The sequence below is a fragment of the Penicillium robsamsonii genome, assembly GCF_028829455.1.
Source record: "Penicillium robsamsonii strain IBT 29466 chromosome Unknown utg000002l_segment0_segment0, whole genome shotgun sequence".
Classification (NCBI taxonomy): Eukaryota; Fungi; Ascomycota; class Eurotiomycetes; order Eurotiales; family Aspergillaceae; genus Penicillium; species Penicillium robsamsonii.
In genome coordinates this window covers 179,499-204,198 of record NW_026643220.1, presented here as the reverse complement: position 1 = coordinate 204,198, position 24,700 = coordinate 179,499, and the positions used below count along the sequence as shown (strand labels likewise).

The following is a 24,700-nucleotide window of genomic DNA, read 5'->3' as shown; positions in this document are numbered from 1 at the left end:
AAATATCTCCCAAATATCTCCCTGTACTTCCAAACACAAATCCTACTTCAACCCGAAATGATGGAGCTAGGAACCTATACCAAACCCTTAGCCTACCTAGGCCTCTTCACGCTGGGAAAAACTGTCTACTCCATAACCCGCCAAGCAACAAACTTCCTTCTCCCCAGCACCCTCCTCAAATGCTACAACCCCACCCAAACAAACTGGGCCCTCGTCACCGGCGCAACAGATGGAATAGGCTTCGGCTTTGCTCAGGAGCTCTGTGCGCGCGGATTCAACGTTATCATACACGGTCGGAACAGCGAGAAACTTGAACGTCGTCGCCGCGAACTCAACGCGCTTTTCCCAGTCTGTGTTGGTGTTCTTGTGCGCGATGCACAGAATGTAACCGCGGATATCGATGACGTCGACGCGGAAGTGCGCGATATTATTCGCAGTAATGGGACCGTCGGTTCCAAGGGTGATGGCAAGCTGACTGTTCTTATCAATAATGTGGGTGGTGAGACTAGGCTTTCTGCACTCCTCAAGGAGTATACCTTTGAGGATGTGCAGGCGACTATCTCGCGGAATGCGACTTTCACCTGTCAGCTTACGCGTGTTCTGGCCAAACAGTTGGAAGAGAATGCGCCTGGTCTTGTGATGAATGTTTCTTCGGTTGCCGGGTTCGGATTGCCGTATGTCACTACTTATAGCTCTGCCAAGGGATTTGTGGATACATTTACGAAGTCGTTGCGCGCGGAGTTTAAGGCTGAAGGGAAGGAGATCGAGGTTATGGGGTTGCGAGTTGCGGAAGTCAGTACTCCTGGATATGATGTTAAGAGTAACTTGTTGATTCCTGAGGCGAGAGTGCTGGCCGCTGCCAGCTTGAATCGGGTTGGTTGTGGGCAGGATATCGTATGGGCTTATTTCTGGCATTGGTTGTCGGGATTGTCGTTTGAGTATCTACCGCGCTGGGTGTTGATGAAAATTTCTACGATGAAATTCAAGGCAATTAGAGCGGATCTAGATGCCAAGGCGAAGAGCAGCTGAGATGCTTGCTGATATGTTGTGCCTCTGGCTCTATAGTTCCCGCCCATAATAAACATTTTGCACACCAGATCATATGAAGCTATACGAAAAAAATATATATCTGCATTAGAAGATAACAACATTACTCTATATAATGTCTAGAAGCCAGCCGGTGCCTTTTCACGATCGTCTGGACCGTGGAGGCCTGCGCTAAGGTTCGCTGTGCACTCGCCTTGCCAATCCTTTGGCGTGAACTTATCAACAATCTCCTTGAAGGCGTCCAAGGTGCAGAATGTCTCATCGCCAGGCAGGTGGTTCTCGGGCTTAGCAGCACAGCCGGGGATACGGACGGGCTGGTCATTGTAGCGAATACGGACATAGTGCTTCTGGAGAGATTCGCGAGCGCCTTCGGACAAGGACTCGAGGGGTGTGCGCGCAGTATTGGAGGCGGTGAGTTGCTTCGGTGCGGAATTACCGAAGAGCTGGGAGAGAACGCCGGGCTTCTTGGCTGCGACGGATGGGTTGGAGAACTCCTCGAGCACGACACCAGCATTGGAGTCGGAGCGGGGTGCTTCTGAGAAGAGCTCAACTGCAACAGAGGAAGTAAATGGAGGCCATGACTGGTCCTGGAATCCACCAACACTGGACAGGATTGCTGCTAGGGTAGTGTCGTGGCAGCCGCTCATAGCAAACTTGATAGCCTTGCCAGTCTCCGGGTTGCCTGCCCCAGACGCAGCGGTCTCACTGCGCCAGCCACCCTCCACGGCGGTGCTGACCATGCGGTCAACCACATCACCCATGAGAGCACCAATACCGAGCTTACGGTACTCGCTGCTCTCACCATAACCAGCAAACCACTCCTCAACCGCAATTCGGTCCACGATGCCACGACCCTTCTTGTCATAGAACTCGGATGGAAGCTTAGTGGCTGGGCCATGGGCATCAGTTGCGTTGATGGTGTCCATAATTCCAGAAAGACGAGGGTGGGCATCGACAGCAACCTTGGGCGACTCTTCAGGCATGTGCTTTGACCAGAGACTGTTCAGGTACGCCATTTGTCCAGAGTCGTTCCCTGCATTGAAATCATTAGCTGTGACTCTTATCTCCATATCCAACTGATAAGCCCATACATCGTGCAGCGGCGCGATCAGCAAAAAGCCGTGCCAGCTGTCGGAACCGTCTACAATTCCCCTCATTAGGGAACAGTGTCTCCTCATTGACCTGGCGGGCCACAATCACCGGCGGTGGGAAGTCAAGCGTGCGCGCGCTAGCCGGGTACATGCCCCAGAAGGCCTCCTGGAGCGACTCCAGAGCGCGGGGGATCGACGTGGCGCGCAGATACATATCCTCGGAATCACTCTTAATCTCAGGCATGAATCCGAGCTGGTCGACATATAGATGGCGCAGCCGTTGTCCGAGTGCATATGTCGTCTCACGACCCTTGTCTGTGAGCTCTCCGTGCAAGCTTCAGATGGGATGATTTAGCTTTCCTCCACGTACAGACCATAGCTCTGCGGATAACTTACCACATCGCTTCGACTGGTCCTCCCGGTCCTGTTGCGATCATCGCGTGGTCATTACTGCCGAATGACTCCATTTTCCGGCGCCATTGGAACCCGTTCCATTCCGAGAGGTCTTTACTACTCGAGGCCATCTGCACCATGCGTCTTGCGACGCCGCAATACGGCCAGTCTTGTCAAGGTAAAATCAGTATATACTTGGCCGATATCGGGATTGGGAAATTGCCGTACATGGACTCAAACCTGTCTTTGGAGACTGTTAGCGGAGACCGTCGGAGAGCGGGTTGGGAGATTGGGGGGATTGGGTAGTCAATTACGGCCTACATTTGAGAATCGTGATGAGACGGGTGTGCGTTCACCTGGAATCAGTTAGAAATGCTCTCAGGGGCACTGTAAATAAACATCTCACCATGACGAAGGAACTATATTGGTTAGCCATGTTACGTCTTCAAGGAACCAAAACACTTACCACTTGCACCAACTGCAGCTTCAGAGCTGCCGGGTACAGGCGAGCCAGCTCATCCTGGGTATAAGGCTCACGGGGAATGAGGGTGGTCATCTCGAATCAATTGAAGAGAGATGTTCAGGAATCTATAAAATGGAATCGAGTCAGGAAATAAACTGACCCCCATTGGGGCGGTGAGGGGATTTGGGGTAGATCGGCTATACCGATAAGCCCATTTACGTTGTCCAATGAATTAGAGCTCTCTCTCTCTCTCTCTCTCTCTGTGTACTATTATGAAACAAGTTAGGCCCATTAAGCGGAGGTTCTTTTCTTTCAATTCATCGACATCTAAAATAACATAAGGAAAGCTAGGAAAAGCTAGGAACCTCAAGAATGCAACGGATATATGGTCTCCGCATCTCGGCAAGCTTGCCGAAGCTGGCCTCGGACTAGCATTTCCGGTATGGGAAAAAATCTTTTGCTATGCATATTTGACACGGTATAGTATATACAATCAGGAACAACATTCCTCGTAGTCACTTGTTTCCCACCCCTCCTCGCTTTCACTAGCACTCCAGGCAGACCGAGCGGGCGTCTGGACGTCACTAACCTCAGCTGCTGCTGCTGCAACTGCTGCAGCAGTAGCCGTAGCCATTTGCTTAGCCCACTTCTTATTATTCTTCGCCTTGCGGGTATTCTCTTCGTCCTGTCGGGTCTGTTTCACGCGCTCGGCTTCCTCGTTCGCCGCGCGCTCCAAGAGCTCAATGAGCTTCTCCAATGCTGGCGCATATGCTTGTGCAAGAGCGAAGTCTCCGACCTTGATACGCATGTAATCCATCGCTCCGGCAACGGGGCCGGTATAAACGCCGGTTCTTTGGTTGAATTTCCCCGTATTGATGTCGTCGGACAGTGGGGTGTCGTTGGAGTCCACCGATTGATCTTGAGGGTCGTCGAATGGGATATCCGCATCGGCGGGCTCCTTTGCAGCTGCGTCCCGGCTGGACTGGAATTTGCCTGGGTTTCGCTTCTCTACAAAGGCGATCTTCTGGTAGCGCTGGCTGAAATGAGTGAGCAGGACAGCGCGCGCTTGCATGCGGCGGCCGACTTCGATTGCCTCGGCGGAGGTCGAGTGCCGCTTGGCCCTAGCCGATCCGACCATGTCCGGTTGGAAGGTGGCCTCGTGAATAAGCACTGTCGAACCCTGTCCAATGGCGGCAAATTTATTCGATGGTCTGCAATCGCCAGAGTAGGAAACCTTGAATCCATTCGAGAAGACAAGGGACACAGCGAGTGCACCCTTGCAGTGTTTGACGCGGCAAGTGAGTAGATCTTCAAGGCCGGTGGCAGACTTGAGAAGAGGAGTGAGGGGAGAGGATTCGTCCGTGAAGTTAACATTATGCCGATAACGATTAGGTAGCTGGTGTGAGAATTGGGTGGTGATTTTAGAACCATTTACTTCAGGGTGTGCGCAAAGCGTAAGCAGCTTGTCAAATCCGAAGTCCTCAACCTCTGAATATTCTTGCAACCAGGAAATCATTCCATCATCAGATACAACAGCCAGCCGCTTCTCCAGGAGAATATTGACCATGTCGTTTTCACGTTTAGCAGCTGAGCCAAATCCATTGAAGTTCTCTGCGTGCCAGGCCTTGATCACAGAGACCGTTCCTAGGTGGTGATCAGCGTGCAAATGGCTGATCCAGATCATGCGCAGGTTCCGCAGCACTTCACGGAGTTCTTCGGGCTCGAAAACTCGCTTCAGTTGACCAAGAGTATTCTCGCCACAATCAAGCAAATAGTAGCCATATCCAGGCACCTTCACCAGTGTGGCAGACACGTTTCGATATTTGCTTGGAACAGAGGAACCAGTACCCAGCGCGATGATCTCTGCATCCGCTCCAGGCCATTCTGTCCGTTGCACTTGTAACTTTTTCTGAAAACCGGGCTTAGCGACGCGCTTGCGAATGACTTCCATCCGTTGCTCGACAGAACGCGGGATGCTATGTAATACAGTCGCTGGGTTGAAGCGAGACATCACTTCGTCACTGTTGAACCCGAAGTTGGGCTCCATGTTGATGATGAGTCCGGGTTCAAGAGGCTCCAATGGAGAATTCTGACGAGCAGCAATTGCAGATTTTGAATTGGCGTTGGGGGTGCCGGGTTGGGGAAGCGACACATTGTCGTGAACAGGAACCGCATAGCTATCGGGCTTCAGACGGGCGAGTCGAACAGTTGAGCCAGCGGAGCTAGTCATCGCCAGGTAGTTCGGGCAGTGGTCTGTGCTCGACACGGTGTGCTTGCAGTGGGACATGCTGGCAACGAACTCCTGGTATTTAGGATGCTCAGCCACACCTGGTCCAAGGATCCAGATGAAAGCCTGCAACTCGGTCGTCACAGCTGGTGACTTCCATTCGGCCCGGCTGACCAGGTCCTCGACGTACTCGGACGATGGCACTTCCATGATGGCAACGCCTTTTCCAGCTCGCGTCTGTCCCAAGACCATGTCTGGGGTGATGGTCTTGCCATCCAGAGATTGAACGCTCTCGCCCTTGGTCAAAGCGGCATATTTAGCACCTTTCTCGACATTTAATTCCTGGGCCTTCTTCGGGTCGAACTTTCCGCGAATATCGTGATTCCGCACGATATAGCAGACCGCTTCCTTTGAGGGAGAAGTGGGCGGGAGACTCTCGACTGTCGCACCGGGCCAGGGCTTTCGAACAAGAACATTGATGTCTGGAAGCGCATCAGGGCCACCCGGCACCGGACCTTTGTATTGCTCAAGGTCCTTGGTTTCAGGGTTGCGAATGAATATGGCGGCCGGCATCTTGACCTCAGCCAATGGGGTTTCATGGAGAGCGTCCATCTTCCATGTGGAGTTGAACATATCCTGCACAACAGACTGGGTCACTATCAGGTCCTTAGTACGCTGGTCCACATGATCTTCGGTCTGTTGAGATTCCTGGAACTCGTCCAAGCTCCGCTTTCGCGGACTCTGTGACCGCGGCTGCGTAACTCGAGAATCAGCCGATGGGCGGGGGTTAATAGGCAGGGCCCAGACTTTGATGTTAGAGTCGGACCATGAGGGCTTCTCAAAGGGATCCTCGGCGCCGATAGACTTTTGCTTGGCGAGGGTCTTCGAGTCATATTCTTTCAAATACACCGGCATGCCCTTCCGGAAAACAAACCGCCGGGACGTGGCCAGTGTATGCGTAAGATTCGCAGCACCATGGATCGTCAATGTACCTCTCTGCAAGACTGTCTCGCCTTCTCGCTCCACGACGGGCTGGCCATGTTGTTGCAGCTGTGAACGGGGCTTGGATTTGATGTTTTCCTCGGCCTCCCTTTGCGCCTTGCGGGCAGCCTTCTTCCGATGTTCCTCCTCGATAGCCGCCATTGAGGTTGTCACAGTATCGGCAAGGGTTAAAACAATCCCAATCAAGCCGCCTGTGTTGGCCCATTCCGTCCGTCCAGTAACAAACACATCGGTGAGGAGAGAAAGCTTAATCCCACGCTCTGTGCATGCGCGCTGTGTGCCTTCTGATAGCTGGCCGAAAAAGTATCGCTTATCCGGGAAGTTGAGGCAAACAGCCGTGCCGGGGGTATCGGCTGTTGGGGTCGTGATGACCTGGTAGAAGAATTTCATCGGGGCGATTCCTGCGACAGGCGGGGGCAACGAAGTGAGTTCGAGTTTGGATGGTTCACAAATCAAGTAGTCGTCTTTTCTGGAGCGTCGTCTGTACGAGACCGGACCCGCGGGAAGAAAGTATGCGTTTGGGTTGATTGTAGGCTGTCTGATCCGGAGTGGCAAGGGTTTCTCTTGGGCTTTCCTGTTGTCCGCTAATTGCGCCAGTGATGTGGGGTATCTGAAGCTCCTCGACCTCGATTTAGAGTCAGGTTTTGGTGAGTCACTGTTTCTGCGATACGATCGTAGGGTAAATGGCGAAATGGAGGTTCGAGGGCACGCGCTCCAGGCGACTGCGCGAGTGGCGGTTGACAAGGCACCGCGCACGCAAGAGGAAGCCAACTTGTCTATAATAGAGGGGATTAAAGGGTAAATGAATGGTAAGAGACCCCTAGTTGTAATATTGTAAAGGAGGAAATTGGTGGATCTGAATTAAAAGAAAATGTTGATTTTTGCGGCAGAAAATCAACTTGGACCGCCAGGGACTTACTCTTTTCCAAATAAAACAATTAGCTAACATTGAAATTATAAAGTGCAAAAGTGCAGTTAAAACATATTTAAAGTCCTCGAGCTTCAGCAATTTTCCATGTTTTGGCTACGCCTGAAGAATTTACGAAGAATTTACTACTAGTACATGGATGTGTAACTTCCCACGCATTATGGGATCATTTTAACAAATTGACAAGCATTCTATTTGGCTAAACTACATCCAGAGTACAGGCTATGCAATAAAATAAGACAATCATTGGCCGTAAATATCAAGGGTTGAGGTTTTATTCCACAGATCCTTCAATACGCCAGTAAAGCTCCAAAATTCCACCGAGAAATTCCGTCGTGGGAGGATACACGATATAGTAAGAGACATGCGCCTTGAAACTCCCCGGGGCATCTGGAAAAGAAAAAGAAAGAATGCCCCGATGACTCGCAAAATATAGCAGGAGATTTCACCGTAGGTGACGATAAAGATGGCGAGGAAGAAAAGAGTGATCACATGTACAAAGAAAAAGGAGGCCGAAAAGGCAGGACGCTAATGGGGAATCACTGAAGGTGGGACGTGACAGCGGAGACACGCTCAAAGGCAGCATCAATACTGTTGCAGAGGGCGTCGAAGGTTCTCTTGGCCGAGTTGCTAACTTCGGAATTGTCAACGACGAGTGTGAACTGAGCAGCCTTCTGGGTCGAAACACCCTCAAAGGTGATGTCGGCAGCAGGGGGGGAATCAACAAAAAGAGCAAAGGCAGGATCAGACTCGTCAATCTCGACATCAGGGTTGGCAACACCGATGTCAGATTCGGTGGATGAGTCGCTAGCAGGACGGTCGACAACAGGGGCCTCGTTCTTAAAGCTCTCGGGGATGCTGAAGGAAGAAGAGGATTTTCCGGACAGAACTTCGGCATCGAGGGCTGGGCCTTCGGGGACTTCCATGACAGCAAAAACGGGAGTGTTGCCGTAGTTCATGTCAATACCCGAGTTCCAGCCGGCATTGGTCATGCCCATGCTGGAGGGGTCCATACCCTGGTTAGGAACCATGACCATGTTGGGCTGGGGGGTCTGCTGCATCTGGAATTCTTGGCCACGGTTGGCGTTCGTGTCCTTAGGCATAGCCTGCATATTGGACTGGGGGGCAGGCTGCTGGACTTGTTGCTGCTGTTGAGGTTGCTGTTGAGGTTGCTGCTGAGGTTGCTGCTGAGGCTGCTGCTGAGGCTGCTGCTGGGGTTGGGCGGGGATAGTGTCGCCCATATCGTTCAGGAAGTTTGAGAAATGAGGGGATCCCAGAAGCATGCGGGCCAGGTCGTTCAGGCGGGCATTTTCTTCATAAAGAGCGCGGTTTTGGAGGCGAACCTCATGCGCTTCGTTGGTTCTAGCGGCCACCTCGCTTTCGAGTTGACCAATGTATTCTAGCGAGAGACGTTAGTAAAAAAGGGTATTACATATGTAATTCGAGTGTTCAGATAGTCATACCCTTGCGGCGAGATCGGAAAGCGCGAGCGGAAACCTTGTTTCGCAACTGGCGGCGCTCTTTGCTGCTGAGCTTCTTGCCCTCCTCGCTAGCAAGAAGGCGCTCATCTTCATCCATATCGGCCTCGTCCTTCCGAGCCTTGGCCATCTGGGGCATACCGTTGGAAGGACTGGGGGAGCCCTCGCCATTGGCCATGGCATTCTGTCGCATCTGCTGGAGTAGACGAGAGATACGCTCCTCGACCACTGGATCGGGGTTGCGGGGACCGCGAGCCTGAGACATAGCACCAGGCACTTGATCCGGACTCTGGTGTGTTTGGTGGCGGACCATCTCACTTTGCTTTTGTTGCTGGGCCTTGGCCATCGCAGCCTGCTGCTGATGCATGCCGGGGTACATACGACCGACCTGCGTGGACGGACCTGCCTGAGCCAGCTCATGGCCTCCAAGAGCGTTGGGATCGACATATTGGCTCTTGTTCCCAGGGTTTGCTGGGTAGAAGTATGGCGAAGGGTTCATGGTTTCGGGTTCGATCTCCATCTCCGACGGGTTCCGGCCCGGTGCGATGTTGAAGTCGAATTGTGCGTCTTCTTGCTTCAAGTGATGGCCAGCATACACCTCGGCGTTCACGGGAAATCCTTGCCCATTGGTAAAGCCCATCGGGACCTGGCCGTAGGACATGGACAAAGCACCGGGCGGGAGACCAGTCTGTTGTCTGTGTTCGTCGTACTGGTGGCTTGGGGCCTGGAATGCGAGGGGAGACTGGCCACTGGAGGCAAAGCTGGCGCTTCGGGCGTCACTAGTACTGAACTCGGTGCTTGCGACCGACGGTTGGCTGACCATGGCCTTTGATCGAGAGGGATCGGATGTGTAAGTGAGTTGATCGAAGTTGATGAATGAGTCGAGATCCTGATCGTAGCTGGCCGGTTGCATCGGATGTTCTGCGAGAGTCGCCATGGTGATCTGGATAAGCCTGTTCCTCGACTGTGTAAGGTAGGCCAAATATGGCGTGAGATAAGTAATACGTATAGGTTGTTATAGGTTGAACGAAGGATGAAAAAAGAGGGAAAATATAAGGATAAAATATATCCGAAAAAACGAAGGTCTAATAGAATACGGATTTGGATCTAGATGGATCATGAAATTAGAAGTGAAGTGGAAAGGGACAAAGTGTTCCGGAATAGCAACGGGGGATTGCGCGTCCTTTCTTAGTCAGCGGTGGCCTCAGGAATGCAGTCCCGTGATTGGCTGAATTACTCGGGCCAAGGTTATTTATTACCGCACGGTGTCGGGAATGTTTCGAGATGTTCACCTATAGTTACATAAACATTGAACATTGTTGTCCATATGCTTCATCTCCTATGTCCTGATCTGCTAAGTGTATTCATTTGAGGCCTTAACGTGTGATAGTCTATCACCCCTGTTAATACTTTTCCCAAAACCTTAGAAGTAGCCCCAGATAATCTCAGGAACCATTCGATCCTATTGGGTACTAGTCAAGCTTAGGGCTCGGAGTTACAGTACGGTATTGTAATTGTACCTTTTTTTTATCCCTTTCATGACGCAGGTGGCTGTCTGTTTATCGATTGTCCACTTTAGTACAAATCGCATTCTTGTTGACTACAATATTGGACCTAGAGATGTTAGAATATCTGTATTATTAGGGGCCTAGAAATTCAACCTTGAGGAAAATAACCTGCATGTGTACCAATTTTGTCCAAACTAAAAAGTGACTATCACCGCAGCTAGCGTCTTTCGGGGCTGAGCCAATTATTTCGACTGGCTTTGGCACCATGCATATCAGTGCTCACAACACTTTTGTGTCTAAAAATACGGACTTGCTACAAAATACTTACATATGTCGACCCCCTGCACCATAACAATATACAATATGGATATGTAACTCCGTAACATATGCCAGATTGTGATCCGGGGTTTTCTATATTCCCATATACGAATCACTTTCGTCCAGGATATACATATACGTACGCTGTCTCGCCCATACGAAGCCTAGCCTGTACTGGCTAACGAATCCCATACTCTAAGAATCGCAATAAGCTTTTCCTAAAGTTGAAGCGGGTAAACCATAATTCAGGCTCGGTCAATTTCCGCTAGCTATTCCTAATTAGGCTAGCTTATCCGACTTTGTACAATCTCTTCCTTTGAGTGGATTGCCTAGAGCCCTAGAACCTCCAAGCTTCTTTCCATGTTTCTATAGACTTTCCTTTTTGGATCGCCCCTGAAGCCTAACTAGAAACAGTATAGTTAGTTACTCCGTAGACAGTACCCCTTTTTTTCAACTTTGCCCGAGTCTCGACTCTTCGGTTTTTCTGTATAAGGCTGAGTCGGATTACAATTGATCCCTGGCCGCGTGGTGTTTGCGTGCAACGAGGCTTAGCTAATTCTGCGCCTCAATGCCCTAGAAGTTGCAGACTTTTAAAAATAGAAGAACTCTAGGCAGGTCACTAAGATCGAGGATACCGACAAATAATAATTAGAGGCGATCTATTTTTCATTTTTGAAGTTTATGGAAGTGTGTGGATCTTTTATCAAATCTGGCTGGATCTAGGTTATCGACTCCCTTGTCAACAATCTCTGATCGCACATAATGGATTCTCGTGACATGGGAATGGAAAGTGAATCTCTACCATATGTTTCCAGCATTACGTATCCTACCCTCAATATTTCCTACATGTAGAAAATACAATCATATGGGCCTAGACTAAATATCTTTTCTAAACGCCACAGTGTGGTTATCTGACGCCCTCCTGCCATCAAGACCCGCCATGCCCTGATCTCCCAGCTCTTCAAGCCTCCAGACCCTTCACTCTAAACCCTGGCAACGGGTCCGTTTGGTGGTTGTCTGACGATTCACCGCCAAACCTCCTCAAATTTGAAATGTTTGTGGGCGTGTTCGAGACTCTTTAGCCCTTTGGTGGGGATGTCGACCTGGAATTAAGGTCCAGATCTAGATTGCACCTTATCGTACACAACGGGTAGAATTTTGGTGTCGCAACTCTGGTACTCGACGAGGGATCTCGATCGGTCTGGGCTTTGCTTGTTTGGATGTTCGAGGACTCGACCTGGTCTTCCCCGAGTCTCTGGATTTTGGAGCAGAATGGAACATCCACGTGGCGCTATGGACTTTTACTTTTCATGTTGCTGGCATTTGGGCGAGATATCGTTGAAAACATGATATTTTCCGTGTTTGAGGGACTAAGAAAATATTCATCGTTATCGTTCGTTAGACCTCTAAATGCCAATGCCGTTCTCGGATGCGTGATCGCATTGCGTCCTGTTTAACATTCTAACTAGAAAGAGAAGGAAAAGAGTCTACAGCTTGTAGATGGCTATATATTGGCTTCGCTTTTGGTTCTTTACAGAATTACATTTGATTTTGTGGGATTCTTGTTGTGCGGAGTTGCACCGTTCCCTCAATATATATTTTTAGCTGAGCTAAACAATAACTCAAAGCCAAGAACCACCCGAGTCACCGTGTATAGGTACTTGGGTTCTTATGTATATTCATAATTTACCAAATAACCCACATAGTAAAATGTAGACCTCGGGATGCAGAGGGAACTCCAAATGGCCAAGGAAAGTTAATGCCTCAGGTATCAAACTATTCCTCTTTCGGACCCCGACCCCAGAATGGTCGTCAAGCGACATTCAATTTGTTCGCATTTGTTCGCATTTGTTCGAATTTGATTCCATGACTCGATAATACGAGAACTGAGAAGTCTAATGAGGTCAGTGGCGTATTTTGATTCTGCAAAGGGGCTTGAGAGTCGTGCCCTTGCTAGTTATTCTACATGAACCCGACTTCCGTAACTACAATACTTCAGATATCTAACACTTGGAATTTGATGAAGACCACCCACAGACCAAGAAGTCTAACCCATTTGCTGAAGCCATGACATCCGCCCCGACAATTCTGGCAACGTGCAAGCAGACACGATTTCATCTGCTAGATGATAATCCCTCGCAGGAGGTATGGGTAGCTGCATCAAAATGATTCAGATGATCACTAACGTTGGAATTTGCCCTGTTGACAGATTGATGTGGATGGCCTCAACATTATCGTCACATCAACGGCACCGGACTCCACTGAAGATGCATCAAAATCAAAGACCAAAGGGAAATCAAAGGCCAAGGCTGCAGGGAGAGAGCTCATTTCAGACGCGCACCTACGACTCAAGGCAGGTGTTCACTATGGATTGCTAGGTCGCAATGGAACCGGGAAGTCAAGTGAGACAGACCTACACAAGTACCATTTACGAAGCTCAGTATATTGATGTTACCAGCGCTCCTTCGGGCAATGGCAGAGAAACTCATCCCTGGCATCCCGCATCCGACTCGCATGGCAATTCTGCAACAAACGGACGAACAGAATGACAAACCATTCGGCGAAGACCCTAGTCAGGACAAAACTGTTCTGGAAGCCGTGCTCAGCAGCGACGAAACAAGGAACGAGGCTGTTCGAATGGCAAACTGTTAGTATGCCTAGTCAATTGAGATTGCACTTGACTGACCTTACAAGTTTTATCAAAGAGCTTTGAGACTGAAGATCCAATGCAGCCCGTGCGGGCGATCCGAAAAATCCGACAGCAGAAAGCAGAAAAGCATCTCTTCCTGGCACACAAGAACGCAAGCCTAAAGAGCGGTGCCCGAGGTTTACAGGCAAGAAAAGACTTGAAGGCTGCCGAGGCGAAGCTGGAGGCTGCATCAGAGATGTTAGTTGCATTCATTCGCGCTAGCAACTATATCTGACTTTTGATAGGTTCGCCCAAGACTTAGACGCCATCGATGCGGAGACAGTCCAGTCGGATACCCAAGCTGCCGTCGAGACACTACAGAATTTACAGTCTCAAATCGAAGATGTGGGTATTTTTACGGTGACCATTCGCCTACTCCATTAACGTGGAACCAGATGAAACTCGCCGATATGGAGCAAGAAGCTCGTCGTGTTCTCCTCGGTCTTGGTTTCAAAGAAGACGGATTCGGAAAGAAAGTCTCTACGCTCTCAGGTGGTTGGCGTATGCGATGTATGCTCGCCAGCGTTCTGGTCCAAGATCCCGACATCATGATCCTCGACGAGCCGACCAACTTCCTAGATCTTCTGGGAGTAGTGTGGCTGGAGAGCTACCTGACACAACTCCGCGACACATCAGAGACAACCATCATCTTGGTCTCACATGACAGGGATTTCATCAATGCTGTCTGCCAGGAGATTGTCATCCTTAGAGATCAGAAGCTGACATATTTCCGAGGGAACCTGTCTGCGTACGAGCAAGATTTCGAGGAACAGAAGCTCTACTTAGGGCGCATGAAGGAAGCTCAAGAGCGGCAGGTTGCACATATGGAAGCTAGTATCCGGGAGAATATGAAGATCGGGAAGAAGACCAATGACGAAAACAAGCTGCGACAAGCCAAGTCGCGACAGAAGAAGGTCGATGATCGGATGGGTCTTCAAGTCAGCGCGAACGGGGGGCGTTTCAAGCTGAACCGTGATCTGGTCGGATGGCATGACCACAATCGAGCTGAGATCGAGGTTCCGACGGATGAAAAGGGTGCGACTATGAGTTTGCCCGATGCGACGGAGTTGCGGTTCCCCGGACCGTTGGTCTCGCTTGAGGGTATTGTTTTCCAGTACAAGAAAACCGACCGCGTCATCCTGGACGACGTGAACTTGGTCATTCACCTGGGTGATCGTGTCGGGATTATGGGTCTCAATGGCTCGGGGAAGACAACTCTGCTCCGTGTTTTGACGGGACAGGTATCTCCTTCCAAGGGCAAGGTGTCAACTCACTCCCGGTTGAAGGTGGGCTACTATAGCCAGCATTCTGTGGAAGAGCTGCAAGAGCGTGGCCGAGGCGAGCCCAGTTTAACTGCATTGGGTCTATTGACAATTGAGACCGAAGGGTCCTTGAATGAGGGGGCCATTAGAGGCCTGCTTGCTTCAATGGGGTTAGCAGGCCGTATTGCATCTGATGTCCCTGTTGCCAAACTATCAGGTGGACAACTGGTATGTGAAATGTGAAAAATCAACGTAAAACGTTTGAAGCAAGCTAATAATATTGTTACATTTAGGTCCGTCTTGCATTGGCTCGAATCGTTTGGAGTGCACCGCAGCTTCTCATTCTTGATGAGATCACCACACATTTGGATTTCCACACTGTCACTGCATTAGCTACGGCTCTCTCCTCCTTCAATGGTGCCGTGCTTTTAATTTCACACGATCGTTTCCTCGTTCGATCTGTAATCGAGGGCAAGCGAGACACCGAGCACAAACTTGATGACGATTTCGAAGGACTAGAGGAGGAAGAGACCGAGGAAACGCCGAGGCGTCGGTCGGTCTACGTGATTAAACTAGGCAAGATGAACGAACAGAAGAATGGGGTGGAGCAGTTTGAAAAGAGCCTGGTAAAGCGGGTGCAGAAGTTGTTACCGGCTATAGATTGATGTAGTGACTCTATGACCAATCGATGTGATAAGTGACCTTGGAACCTTCCAAGGTTGGAAATTCCCCGAGGTGACTCAGCACGGAGTCCGCCGATAAGAGATACGTTCCCCCTCATTCCTCCGCGGAGTACTTGGATATATTTTGCCAGCTATGCAACGTTTTACCCCTTGAAAGAATTTCCTCATGGCTGGCTTGTGCAAACGGATATTGCCTTGCTATAGGGTTGCCCGGGGTATACAGACTCGACCCCAGAGTACTCGCGCCGTATCAAGACCCAACGCCACCCTCGCCCCTCGGTTGCCCCCTCCGCATACCCCGACTGAACCCTCTAAACTGTCAACACTAAAGTCTGCGAAACCATTCTCCGACTTCCTCACTGATACCTTTAATCGCCAACATGACTATCTCCGCATTAGCGTCACGGAACGGTGCAATCTTCGGTGTCTGTACTGCATGCCCGAGGAAGGCATAGACCTCTCACCCTCAGCGAAATTGCTTACCTCTCCGGAGATTCTATACCTATCCTCGCTATTCGTCTCACAAGGCGTGACAAAAATCCGATTGACGGGCGGGGAACCGACAGTCCGCAAAGACATCGTACCGTTGATGCAGGACATTGGCAAGCTGCGATCAAATGGGCTTCGGGAACTATGTCTGACAACCAATGGGATCTCATTACATCGGAAATTGGACCCAATGGTGGAGGCTGGGCTAACGGGAGTCAACCTCAGCCTCGACACGCTGGATCCGTTCCAATTCCAGATCATGACAAGACGCAAGGGATTCGATGCTGTGATGAAAAGCATCGACCGCATTTTGGAAATGAATAAGGTTGGTGCGGGGATCAAGCTGAAGATTAATTGCGTTGTTATGAGAGGAATGAACGATCGAGAGATCCTCCCGTTCGTGGAACTGGGCCGCGAGAAACCGATTGAAGTGCGCTTCATCGAGTATATGCCTTTCGGCGGGAATAAATGGAACCAGCAAAAGATGTTTTCATATCAGGAGATGCTGTCTCTCATCCGAGAGAAGTATCCCACATTCGAAAAAGTGGCCGACCACAAGAATGACACGAGTAAGACATACCGTGTGCCTGGGTTCGAAGGCCGTGTGGGATTTATCACGAGCATGACACACAACTTCTGTGGTACCTGCAACCGGTTACGCATTACTAGTGATGGAAATCTCAAAGTCTGCCTTTTCGGTAACTCCGAGGTCTCTTTGCGGGATATCATTCGCAAGGAGAACGGTGGGAACCCGATTGACGTGGATGCAATGAACAACCTGCAGCTGTTGGAAACAGTACAAAAGGCAGCGCGCCTTAGTGATGAAGGTGGTTTGGTGAATGAGCGAGAACGTGAGATTCTTGATATCATCGGCATGGCGGTGAAACGAAAGAAGGCGAAACACGCTGGCATGGCGCAACTGAAGGATATGAAGAACCGCCCTATGATCTTGATTGGTGGGTAGCCATTTCCGTTTTTTTTTTTTCATGATTGGAAACGCTTTACGACTTGTAGATCATCTCAGATGAATATATCTTTTTGGATTTCATGGAATTGGCGATATTTTGATGCCATGTATACATGCAATGAAGTTGGACATTGTTTATTGAATCATCAAGCTGATAGATGAACTAGATAATAAACCGAAAACTTTGTGGTCAGGGTCTCCCTCGTGGTCAACCATCCCAGTACATCTACTTTCGCATCTCCCTACGGCTTCCCAAACTCGTCTCTACCACTCTGGACGCTCTAAGCCAGAGATCAAAGACCGTATTCCTCGCCCATCTCCTTCTCTACCCACCGCTTCAGATGCCGACCTCCCTCACCTCACACCATCCAAGACCGTACACATGACCCAGATCACCGAAAAACCCGAAACAAAGCGCCTCGCCACCGCCGCCTGCACTGTTTTCTTCTCGAATCCACGACCCTGGGAAATCCTCCGCAATGGTCAAACCACGCACAAAGGTGACGTCTTCAGCGTTGCCCGGATCGCGGGTATTATGGCCGCCAAAAAAACGCCGGATATTGTGCCCCTTTGTCATCCCGGCATTGGCATTACCGGGGTCGAGGTTAGTGTGGAATTAGTTGAGCCTGCGCAAGACAATCACGGCGCCATGAATGTTGTAGCGTCGGTCAGCTGCTTTGGCCGCACAGGAGTGGAAATGGAGGCCATGACTGCTACTATGGGTGCGGCTCTGACGGTTTATGATATGCTCAAGGCCGTAGATAAGGGGATGGTCATTGACTCTGTTAGATTGTTGGAGAAACAGGGTGGGAAGAGTGGGCATTGGGTACGGGAATAAAAGGCTTAAGCATATAGATTCCCCGGAGTAATTAAAGGGGATCTACTATATCTTTAGTCCATATCTTCCTATCTATATGGCCGTATAAATTCTCTGCTCACCGCATTTTCATACCTTTTTCTTGGATCTTTTATACTTACTGAGATCGTATACTCTTTTTTTCCACCAGTGTCTTACATGGCGGTCTAAGAAATTTCAAGAGCCCACAATACTCGAATCGGCTTAGCTTTAAGTTTGGGACTTTTTTCTTTTATTCCTTCTATATAATTCTCACGAATTTTTCCATTTTGAGATGTTCAAGATTGTTGTGTGGGTTCTCTGAAAAACTTGCAGAAAAAAAAAGCGTTGAACTTCATTTCATCATTACATCGACGCCTCAAGAATTCTCGCGCTTTACCAACACGCGCTGGAAAATGTCTCCAAATTGATCAAAATGCACGCACACCTAATTTGTATGTTCTTCTGTGCTACTGATATCAAATTTCACTAACCACTTCATAGTCCGCAAGTGGCGGAGGAAGATCGGGAACGCCATAATGGCAGTGCTCCCCCTTTGAATTTCTTGACGCTACACTATTTCTATTTCATTGCCACTAGCATTATCACTAGTATCATCTTTTACTTGACATCGACGCCATGGCGCAACGTTTCCTATGTGGACTCGATTTTCATGTGCGTCAGTGCTATGACCGGTGCGGGATTGAATACGGTATGGACTGACATCCCATGTATGGCTATATGCATCGTACTGAGGCTAATGATCCAATGATCAGGTGGATCTGTCAACTTTGAACAGCTTCCAACAAGCAGTCTTGTTCACCCTGCTTATCCTAGGCCATGCCATTCTCATCTCCCTCACTGTACTTCTAGTACGTAAGAGAGCATTCGAGGCAAAATTCAAGGGTGTCTCCGATGAACGGGAAAGAGAGCGGTCTACTCGTAACCCCTCGGAAGTTGAACTACAGGACAGGCACCGGGAACCCGCTCACGGAAGCACCGGGATCGATCTCCCTAGCGAGAACACCGAAGGACATGGCTGTGAAACACGCCCAAAGACATTCATCCAAGTTCAATTGAAACCGGGGGAGTCATCGCCCCCCAACGACGAACAGTCCTGGGTGGACGACGACCAAATAACCATCGGTGGCACACCCTGCCGTCACCATCACCACCGAGTTTTCCCTATGGCTGGCATCGGGGCGAGACCGGATCTGCATAACCACCCCCGCGACGCAGCACCAAATGTTCCTTTGGTCGTAAAGGATTCGGTATCTGGCTTCAAGGCAATTCTCCGTGGTACACAGAAGTACATGGCGTCCAAGGGCCTTGTGTCTCGCAACTCCCAGTTTCACGGTCTCACTCCCGCTGAGCGTGACGAATTAGGTGGTGTGGAGTACAAGGCGGTCTCGTTTCTGTCTGTGGTTGTGTTCCTTTACTTCGTTTTGTTTATCATGTTCGGCATGATCGGTGTCGGTGTCTGGCTGGAAGTCAACGATCCTGCCGTGACGCGCACGAACGGCCTCTCGCCTTTCTGGACCGGTGCTTTCTTTGCTGTTTCGGCTTTTGTAAACAGTGGCATGTCGCTCCTGGACGCTAATATGACTGCTTTGCAGTTGCGGTAGGCGTCCTACACCCCTCATGTTTCAATAGTCAATCTTGCTGACCACTCTCTAGGGCTTATCCACTTCTCACAATGGGACTGCTGATTCTCGCTGGGAACACCCTCTTCCCATGTTTCCTGCGATTCATTATCTGGATTATGAGGGTCATGCTTCCGGATCGGTCGCAGTGGCAGTCGTGGCGCATAACTCTTGATTTCATCCTGGAGCATCCTCGAAGGGTAAGTCAAGTTGCATCGCTCTAATAGCTCGCAGAATATATGACACTTATCAAGAAGCCAGGTCTATACGAATCTCTTCCCTGCTCGCCATACATGGTATCTACTTGGCACGATTATCATTCTGAACGGTATTGACTGGGCGGCATTCGAGGTGCTTTCTATTGGAAACAAGGACATTGAGAGTCTTCCTACCGAATACCGTGTCTTGGATGGACTATTCCAAGCCCTAGGTTTGTCAGCCAATATTACCAACAGTATCATATCTGAACCAAGCTAACAAATTATCTCGATTCAAGCGGTACGCGCTGGAGGATTCTACGTTGTGACCATCGCAGATCTTCGCCAGGGTCTCTTGGTTCTCTATGGTAAGTGCTTTCAAATATCCCATCTCCGGACTGAAACATCATGCTAACAAAACCTCTAGTACTCATGATGGTAAGACATATTAGTCCCACACCCCATACACCGGACCCCAACTAACAACTCACCCAGTACGTCTCTGCGTACCCAGTAACGCTCACAATGCGGTAAGTGACCCATGAACGCAACCCCTAAAGAAACCTCAATCTAACAGCACGCACAGCAACACAAACGTTTACGAAGAACGCTCACTGGGAATTTACGCGCACGACGAATCCCTCGACTCACCGGCAAACACAAGTCGCAGCAACGTAGCAATGGACCTAATCCGACAGCACCTCGGCCGCCCAGGCCCGTCTGAGGCTTCGCGCGGCTATTTCGTGCACCAGCAGCTCCGTTCCCAGCTCAGCCATGACCTGTGGTGGATTGCGCTGGCCGTGTTCTTTATCGCCATCGCCGAGTCCGACCACTATGACTCCCAGCCCGTGGCTTTCTCTACCTTCAATATTATCTTCGAGGTTGTCTCTGCATACGGCTGTGTGGGTGTCAGCCTTGGGTTTCCTGAGAAGAATTACTCGTTCTGTGGCGCGTGGCATCCTATTAGCAAATTGATTCTTGCTGCTGTCGCTTTGCGTGGTAGACATCGTGGTTTGCCCGTGGCTATTGATAAGGCTATTATGTTGCCCAGTGAGTCTTTGGCTTGGGCTGAGGAGGAGGATGCTGCTATGCGGAGAGATAGATCTAGGGCTTGGGCTCAGGAGCATGGGCCTGTTGGGTCTGTTTAAATGGTTGTTTTTACGATACCCTCTTTGTTTTACTGTTAGACTGTTTTACAGAGCCTGGATTTATGAGACCTATGATGATATGAATTTTTGAAGATAAATGATTCTTTTGTAGGACTGAGTAGCTACCCATAGTGTATCCTAATAAACAAAGTAGACATATGCAATAACCGTGCGAAGTAGATGGACATTGACATGGAGAAGGAGATATACAAATTAAACAAAAACTAGACGATCTACTCGTCCTCCATCTCCATCTCATCTTCATCTTCACTCTCAATCTCATCTTCCTCCTCGCTCTCCAACTCCTCCTCGTCCTCTTCCTCATCTTCGCTGCCATCATCACTGCCAGCAATACCACCCATAGTCTCATCCTCTCCACCGTTCTTCTTCGCCTCCTCTCTCCGCTTCTCCTCCTCGATGCGACCCTCTTCGAGGACAGCAGCACGCTCCTCACGCAGCTTGCGCTGCGTCTTGACGAACGCACCGACGGGAGTAGACTCCCAATCAACATCCTTGAGGAAAGATTCAACGTTAGAGCGGTTGCGGGGAGCATAAGAGACGTTCAGGCGGCGCTCCTCGATCCAGCGGGCATTGGCCTCAACCTTCTGCACGAGCAGCATGATCATTTGGTTGACCTTGGCGTTCTTGTTTCCACCGCTGCGGGCAGAGACCTGCTTCAGCCAGCGCTTGAGGGAGACAACGACAGGCACAGACAGTTCGGGGAATGCAATGTGCTTGGACCACAGGACGAAGAACTCGGAGAGGAGCTCGGCGACCTGCTCACCGATGCCGTCCTGGTAGGTGCGCGAGCGCAGGTAGGATTTGGGCGCGCGGATCGCTGTGTTGAAGTCCAGGGGCTTGAGAGTGCTGGACTTGGGGTGCTTGCGCATCTCCGCTGAGGTCAGGACCTCGAGGAGTGAAGCTGAAAGCGGGATATAGGTGCCTGTGGCGCGAGAGATGCGGAGCAGGGAGCGAGTCAATTGGAAGCGCAGAGGGAAGTACGTGGCGGTTGGGATAAGGCGCATGGCACCCAGAGTGATTTGCACGACGGGGTAAATAAGGGGGCGGAGAGCGGACTGTTTGCCGAGTTGAGCCTCAACAAGGCCATCGCAGTGCTGTGAAAGCACTCGGGACCAGAAGTCCAATGAGTGCACATATTGCCAGTTGTAGATGGTCTTGTAGGACTCCTTGGAGGTGTTGGTAATGCTCTTGCGCAGGTGCATAGCCAGTTGACGAATGAAGGAGAATCCTGCTGTGTATGAGACGTTCTGGTCAATACCCCAGATTTCGGCTGCGGAGTTCTTCATCAAGTTCACGCCTGCTAGAGTGTGCACCGTTGTGTTGCGGCTGCCCTTGACAACACCCTCGTAGGTGGCCTTGAGCACACTCTCCTTGATACCGGCATCTCCCAGAACCATAAGGCGGCGCAGAATCAAGAAACCAGTGATACGGGTAGCGTCGGCGGTGGACACATCAGCCCAGATTCCGACAACAATCTTAACGAGTGTCTTCAGCACCTTGCGGAACTGAAGAAGGTAAGGCAGCATAGGCTCAATCGATGCGAGGGTCAACTTAAGTGTCGATGCATCGGACAAGTTAAGCAGAAGCTGGTGAACCGAAGCAGTATGCGATTTGATCAGAGGTGTGAGGGTCTTGAATTTCTTGGTCTCCAATGACACTCTGATCTTGCCAGAAGCGCTCTCCTTGACAGGGAGATGGTGGGCCAGGACCTTGGGAACGGTGTTGAGGGCCGTGATCAGAACCTGGTGGTACACGTTCTTGTCGGAGATGGTGTATTTTTGCTCGGGGGCATCGGGGTCGTTGACATAGGCGGCCGCACGGAATGCGAGCACAGCCTGGCGCATGGCTCGGATCGAGTTTTGCTCCTCCATCAGTGTCTGCCACTTCTTGACCATCGCAATGGTCAGGGCCTCATCCTCGGGCTCCTCCTCTTCCTTCTTGGACTTTCTCTTCTTCTTCTTAGCCGGTTCCTCGTCTTCAGGTTCTTCGCTTTCGCTCAGAGCATCAACCTCTGAAAGATCGCCTTGCTCGCCGAAATCGAGCAGTTCAGAATCGTTTTCCTTCAGGTATTTATAGAACTCAGGGTCCTTGTCCTTCAATGACTCCAGCTGATCCTTGTGCTCGTCGTAAGCATCAACACTGTCTGCGTCGTCATTGTCACCCTCGCCCTCAGAGGCCTCGGCGTCTGCCTGTGCCTTATCTTCTGAGCGCTTGCGCTTGCCAATCTTGGGGGTGGTGTCCTTCTTGCTGGCCTTCTTTCCCTTCTCTTCGGGAATATCGAAGCCTCCAGCGAAGAAGTCGTCGACGTTCATTTCGGAGAAAGCATTTTCCTTCTTCTTTTCCTCCGGGTTTGCCTCTTCAGCGGCTTCGGCTTCGGCGCGGCGAGCAGCGGCTTTTTCCTTGCGCTTGTCATTCAATTGGTGTCTTTGCTTGATCTTGGCATGCGCTTTGCGTCGCTCAAGAACATCCGGGAGGCGGTTCTGCACGAACTTCTTGGTCGATTTTTTGCCTCCAACCATTTTGAAAGAGTGATGCAGAAAAGAATCTGCAAGTGTAGCTTGGTCGGGAAATGGCTGGTCAAAAAAAAAATTGGGGAGAAAATCAGCGGGTCCGCCTTTCTGACCGCCTTTGGCATCGGGCGATAACGCCCAGGCAATCAACAGACAATATTAAACCTTCAGACTCATGATTGACGACTGACGATCATTGTACATAGCGAGAGCTTGCCAGCAAAATGTACTCACAGCGCCCACTTTCGTATGCGCCGACCCCCTACAGCTACACACCCAATCCCGCCCGGTCGGCCACAATCAACCTCGATGAAGTATGGATCCTTGTCTCCGCATTGATAGTAATATTGACTAATGTCACTTGTTTTAGGAAGTCAAACTAGCATCCAGCTCAGCCGAACGTGACTTATACGAGTCACTAGCCGAAATCTACAGCATCATCGTCACCCTCGATGGACTTGAGAAAGCATACATCAAGGATGTGGTCACCGAGGCAGAATATACCGAGACATGCACACGACTATTGAAGCAATACAAGTCCAGTCTTGGAGATGAGACAGTGTCGCGGGAATTCGTGGACCTGGAAACCTTCAAGCGGACGTGGGGGGTGAGTGTTTCTCTCCATTTTACCCCGCAAAACTCCTAAGGCATATCTAACGCCAGGTGCAAATAGTTGGAATGCCCACGAGCTACAGAGCGACTGCGCATTGGTCTTCCGGCCACAGTTGAGCAAGCTTCTCATGGCGGACCAACCTCTAGTATGGGCGCAGCAACTACGGGACCGGCTGGCGGTGCCTCGGGTAGTCTCATTCTGGCAGCAACCGAGAACTTCATCACCTTCCTCGATGCATTGAAACTCAACATGGTATCTAAGGATGCACTGCATCCACTTCTATCGGAGGTGATCCAGTCTGTGAACAAGGTGACAGATACTGATTTTGAAGACCGCGGCAAGATCATTCAGTGGTTGATCGCATTGAATCAAATGCGAGCTACTGAGGAGTTAAGTGAGGACCAAGCGCGCGAACTTGCATTTGATATTGAACAGGCTTATCAGGGCTTCAAGGCGACGTTGAACTGATTTGGGAAATCATTTTCTGGTGCACCGGCAAGGCGTTCATATGGACAGTAGAGATACCATTATGTTTTCACGTATTAACATGATCTTCAGTGATTTCTAGCTTAATATACCCACTCTGGCTTGTTTTTGATCGAGTGTCCTTGTACAAGTACGGCAATTAGAGCATCTACACAAATATTTAATTAATTAGTTAACGTGTTTCACATGCGAGCTGGACACCCCCAGAACACATATTAAAAGCGATATACTTATCACTTAATCTCAGCAACCATGTTGTTATTTACTTTCGTTCTTATTCGATAGCTATCGATAAGACTTTTAAACACTATATATCAATTTCGAGTAGATCGAAAACTTGCATTATCACGGTTTCGAAAATTACATCGCCGAAGTCTAGAAACATATATATTTCAATCACTAATTTACTAAATTTCCCAAAACTCCCTTACGGGGCTAGATATAAGATTAAAAGCATTAGACTAAAAGGAGAAGTTTATATAAACAGTTATTGTTACGATATCATGTTGTAATTTATCGCTTTTACTATGTGTTCTGGGGTGTCTAGCTCGCTTGTGTCCAGCTCGCATGTGAAATAGTTGGATGTCCCGTTTCATATTTGGATGCCTGATAATCTAGGCTACAATCAACCCGCGGAACGGCAGCGCCAGCCTTTCCTCTTTGGGAATATTTTCTTTTCTCGCCGCCACATTTCCGATTCTC

At 49.9% G+C, this 24,700-nt stretch overlaps 9 protein-coding genes across 9 annotated transcripts; 5 read left to right on the top strand and 4 right to left on the bottom strand.

The window, feature by feature from the left end:
- Positions 1 to 57: 57 nt before the first annotated feature.
- On the top strand, positions 58 to 1,029 carry N7447_003312 (putative short chain dehydrogenase/reductase; the record flags this gene model as incomplete). The annotated part of the gene is made up of 1 exon (XM_057227587.1): positions 58 to 1,029. The coding sequence occupies one exon, from the start codon at positions 58 to 60 to the stop codon at positions 1,027 to 1,029; it is 972 nt and encodes a 323-aa protein (XP_057086928.1).
- A 137-nt stretch (positions 1,030 to 1,166) lies between these two features.
- On the bottom strand, positions 1,167 to 3,087 carry N7447_003311 (putative acid phosphatase; the record flags this gene model as incomplete). Its single annotated transcript, XM_057227586.1, has 6 exons — positions 1,167 to 2,080; positions 2,139 to 2,473; positions 2,535 to 2,700; positions 2,846 to 2,887; positions 2,938 to 2,950; positions 2,998 to 3,087. The coding sequence occupies 6 exons, from the start codon at positions 3,085 to 3,087 to the stop codon at positions 1,167 to 1,169; spliced, it is 1,560 nt and encodes a 519-aa protein (XP_057086927.1).
- A 400-nt stretch (positions 3,088 to 3,487) lies between these two features.
- On the bottom strand, positions 3,488 to 6,613 carry N7447_003310 (ribonuclease Z; the record flags this gene model as incomplete). The annotated part of the gene is made up of 1 exon (XM_057227585.1): positions 3,488 to 6,613. The coding sequence occupies one exon, from the start codon at positions 6,611 to 6,613 to the stop codon at positions 3,488 to 3,490; it is 3,126 nt and encodes a 1,041-aa protein (XP_057086926.1).
- A 1,077-nt stretch (positions 6,614 to 7,690) lies between these two features.
- N7447_003309 (bZIP transcription factor) lies at positions 7,691 to 9,566 on the bottom strand (the record flags this gene model as incomplete). Its single annotated transcript, XM_057227584.1, has 2 exons — positions 7,691 to 8,550; positions 8,615 to 9,566. The coding sequence occupies 2 exons, from the start codon at positions 9,564 to 9,566 to the stop codon at positions 7,691 to 7,693; spliced, it is 1,812 nt and encodes a 603-aa protein (XP_057086925.1).
- A 2,956-nt stretch (positions 9,567 to 12,522) lies between these two features.
- Positions 12,523 to 15,071, top strand: N7447_003308 (ABC-F family ATP-binding cassette domain-containing protein; the record flags this gene model as incomplete). Its single annotated transcript, XM_057227583.1, has 7 exons — positions 12,523 to 12,600; positions 12,665 to 12,857; positions 12,914 to 13,102; positions 13,150 to 13,342; positions 13,390 to 13,489; positions 13,540 to 14,634; positions 14,700 to 15,071. 7 exons carry the CDS (start codon positions 12,523 to 12,525, stop codon positions 15,069 to 15,071), a joined length of 2,220 nt encoding a protein of 739 aa, XP_057086924.1.
- A 184-nt stretch (positions 15,072 to 15,255) lies between these two features.
- On the top strand, positions 15,256 to 17,383 carry N7447_003307 (molybdopterin cofactor biosynthetic protein; the record flags this gene model as incomplete). Its single annotated transcript, XM_057227582.1, has 2 exons — positions 15,256 to 16,534; positions 16,713 to 17,383. The coding sequence occupies 2 exons, from the start codon at positions 15,256 to 15,258 to the stop codon at positions 17,381 to 17,383; spliced, it is 1,950 nt and encodes a 649-aa protein (XP_057086923.1).
- Positions 17,384 to 17,816: 433 nt separating this feature from the next.
- Positions 17,817 to 20,368, top strand: N7447_003306 (uncharacterized protein; the record flags this gene model as incomplete). The annotated part of the gene is made up of 9 exons (XM_057227581.1): positions 17,817 to 17,835; positions 17,893 to 18,092; positions 18,157 to 19,001; positions 19,058 to 19,223; positions 19,285 to 19,453; positions 19,520 to 19,588; positions 19,648 to 19,658; positions 19,716 to 19,750; positions 19,807 to 20,368. 9 exons carry the CDS (start codon positions 17,817 to 17,819, stop codon positions 20,366 to 20,368), a joined length of 2,076 nt encoding a protein of 691 aa, XP_057086922.1.
- A 233-nt stretch (positions 20,369 to 20,601) lies between these two features.
- Positions 20,602 to 22,908, bottom strand: N7447_003305 (mRNA-binding ribosome synthesis protein NOC2; the record flags this gene model as incomplete). Its single annotated transcript, XM_057227580.1, has 1 exon — positions 20,602 to 22,908. The coding sequence occupies one exon, from the start codon at positions 22,906 to 22,908 to the stop codon at positions 20,602 to 20,604; it is 2,307 nt and encodes a 768-aa protein (XP_057086921.1).
- A 215-nt stretch (positions 22,909 to 23,123) lies between these two features.
- On the top strand, positions 23,124 to 23,980 carry N7447_003304 (ESCRT-I subunit protein VPS28; the record flags this gene model as incomplete). The annotated part of the gene is made up of 3 exons (XM_057227579.1): positions 23,124 to 23,213; positions 23,270 to 23,506; positions 23,573 to 23,980. The coding sequence occupies 3 exons, from the start codon at positions 23,124 to 23,126 to the stop codon at positions 23,978 to 23,980; spliced, it is 735 nt and encodes a 244-aa protein (XP_057086920.1).
- Between the last annotated feature and the right edge of the window lie 720 nt (positions 23,981 to 24,700).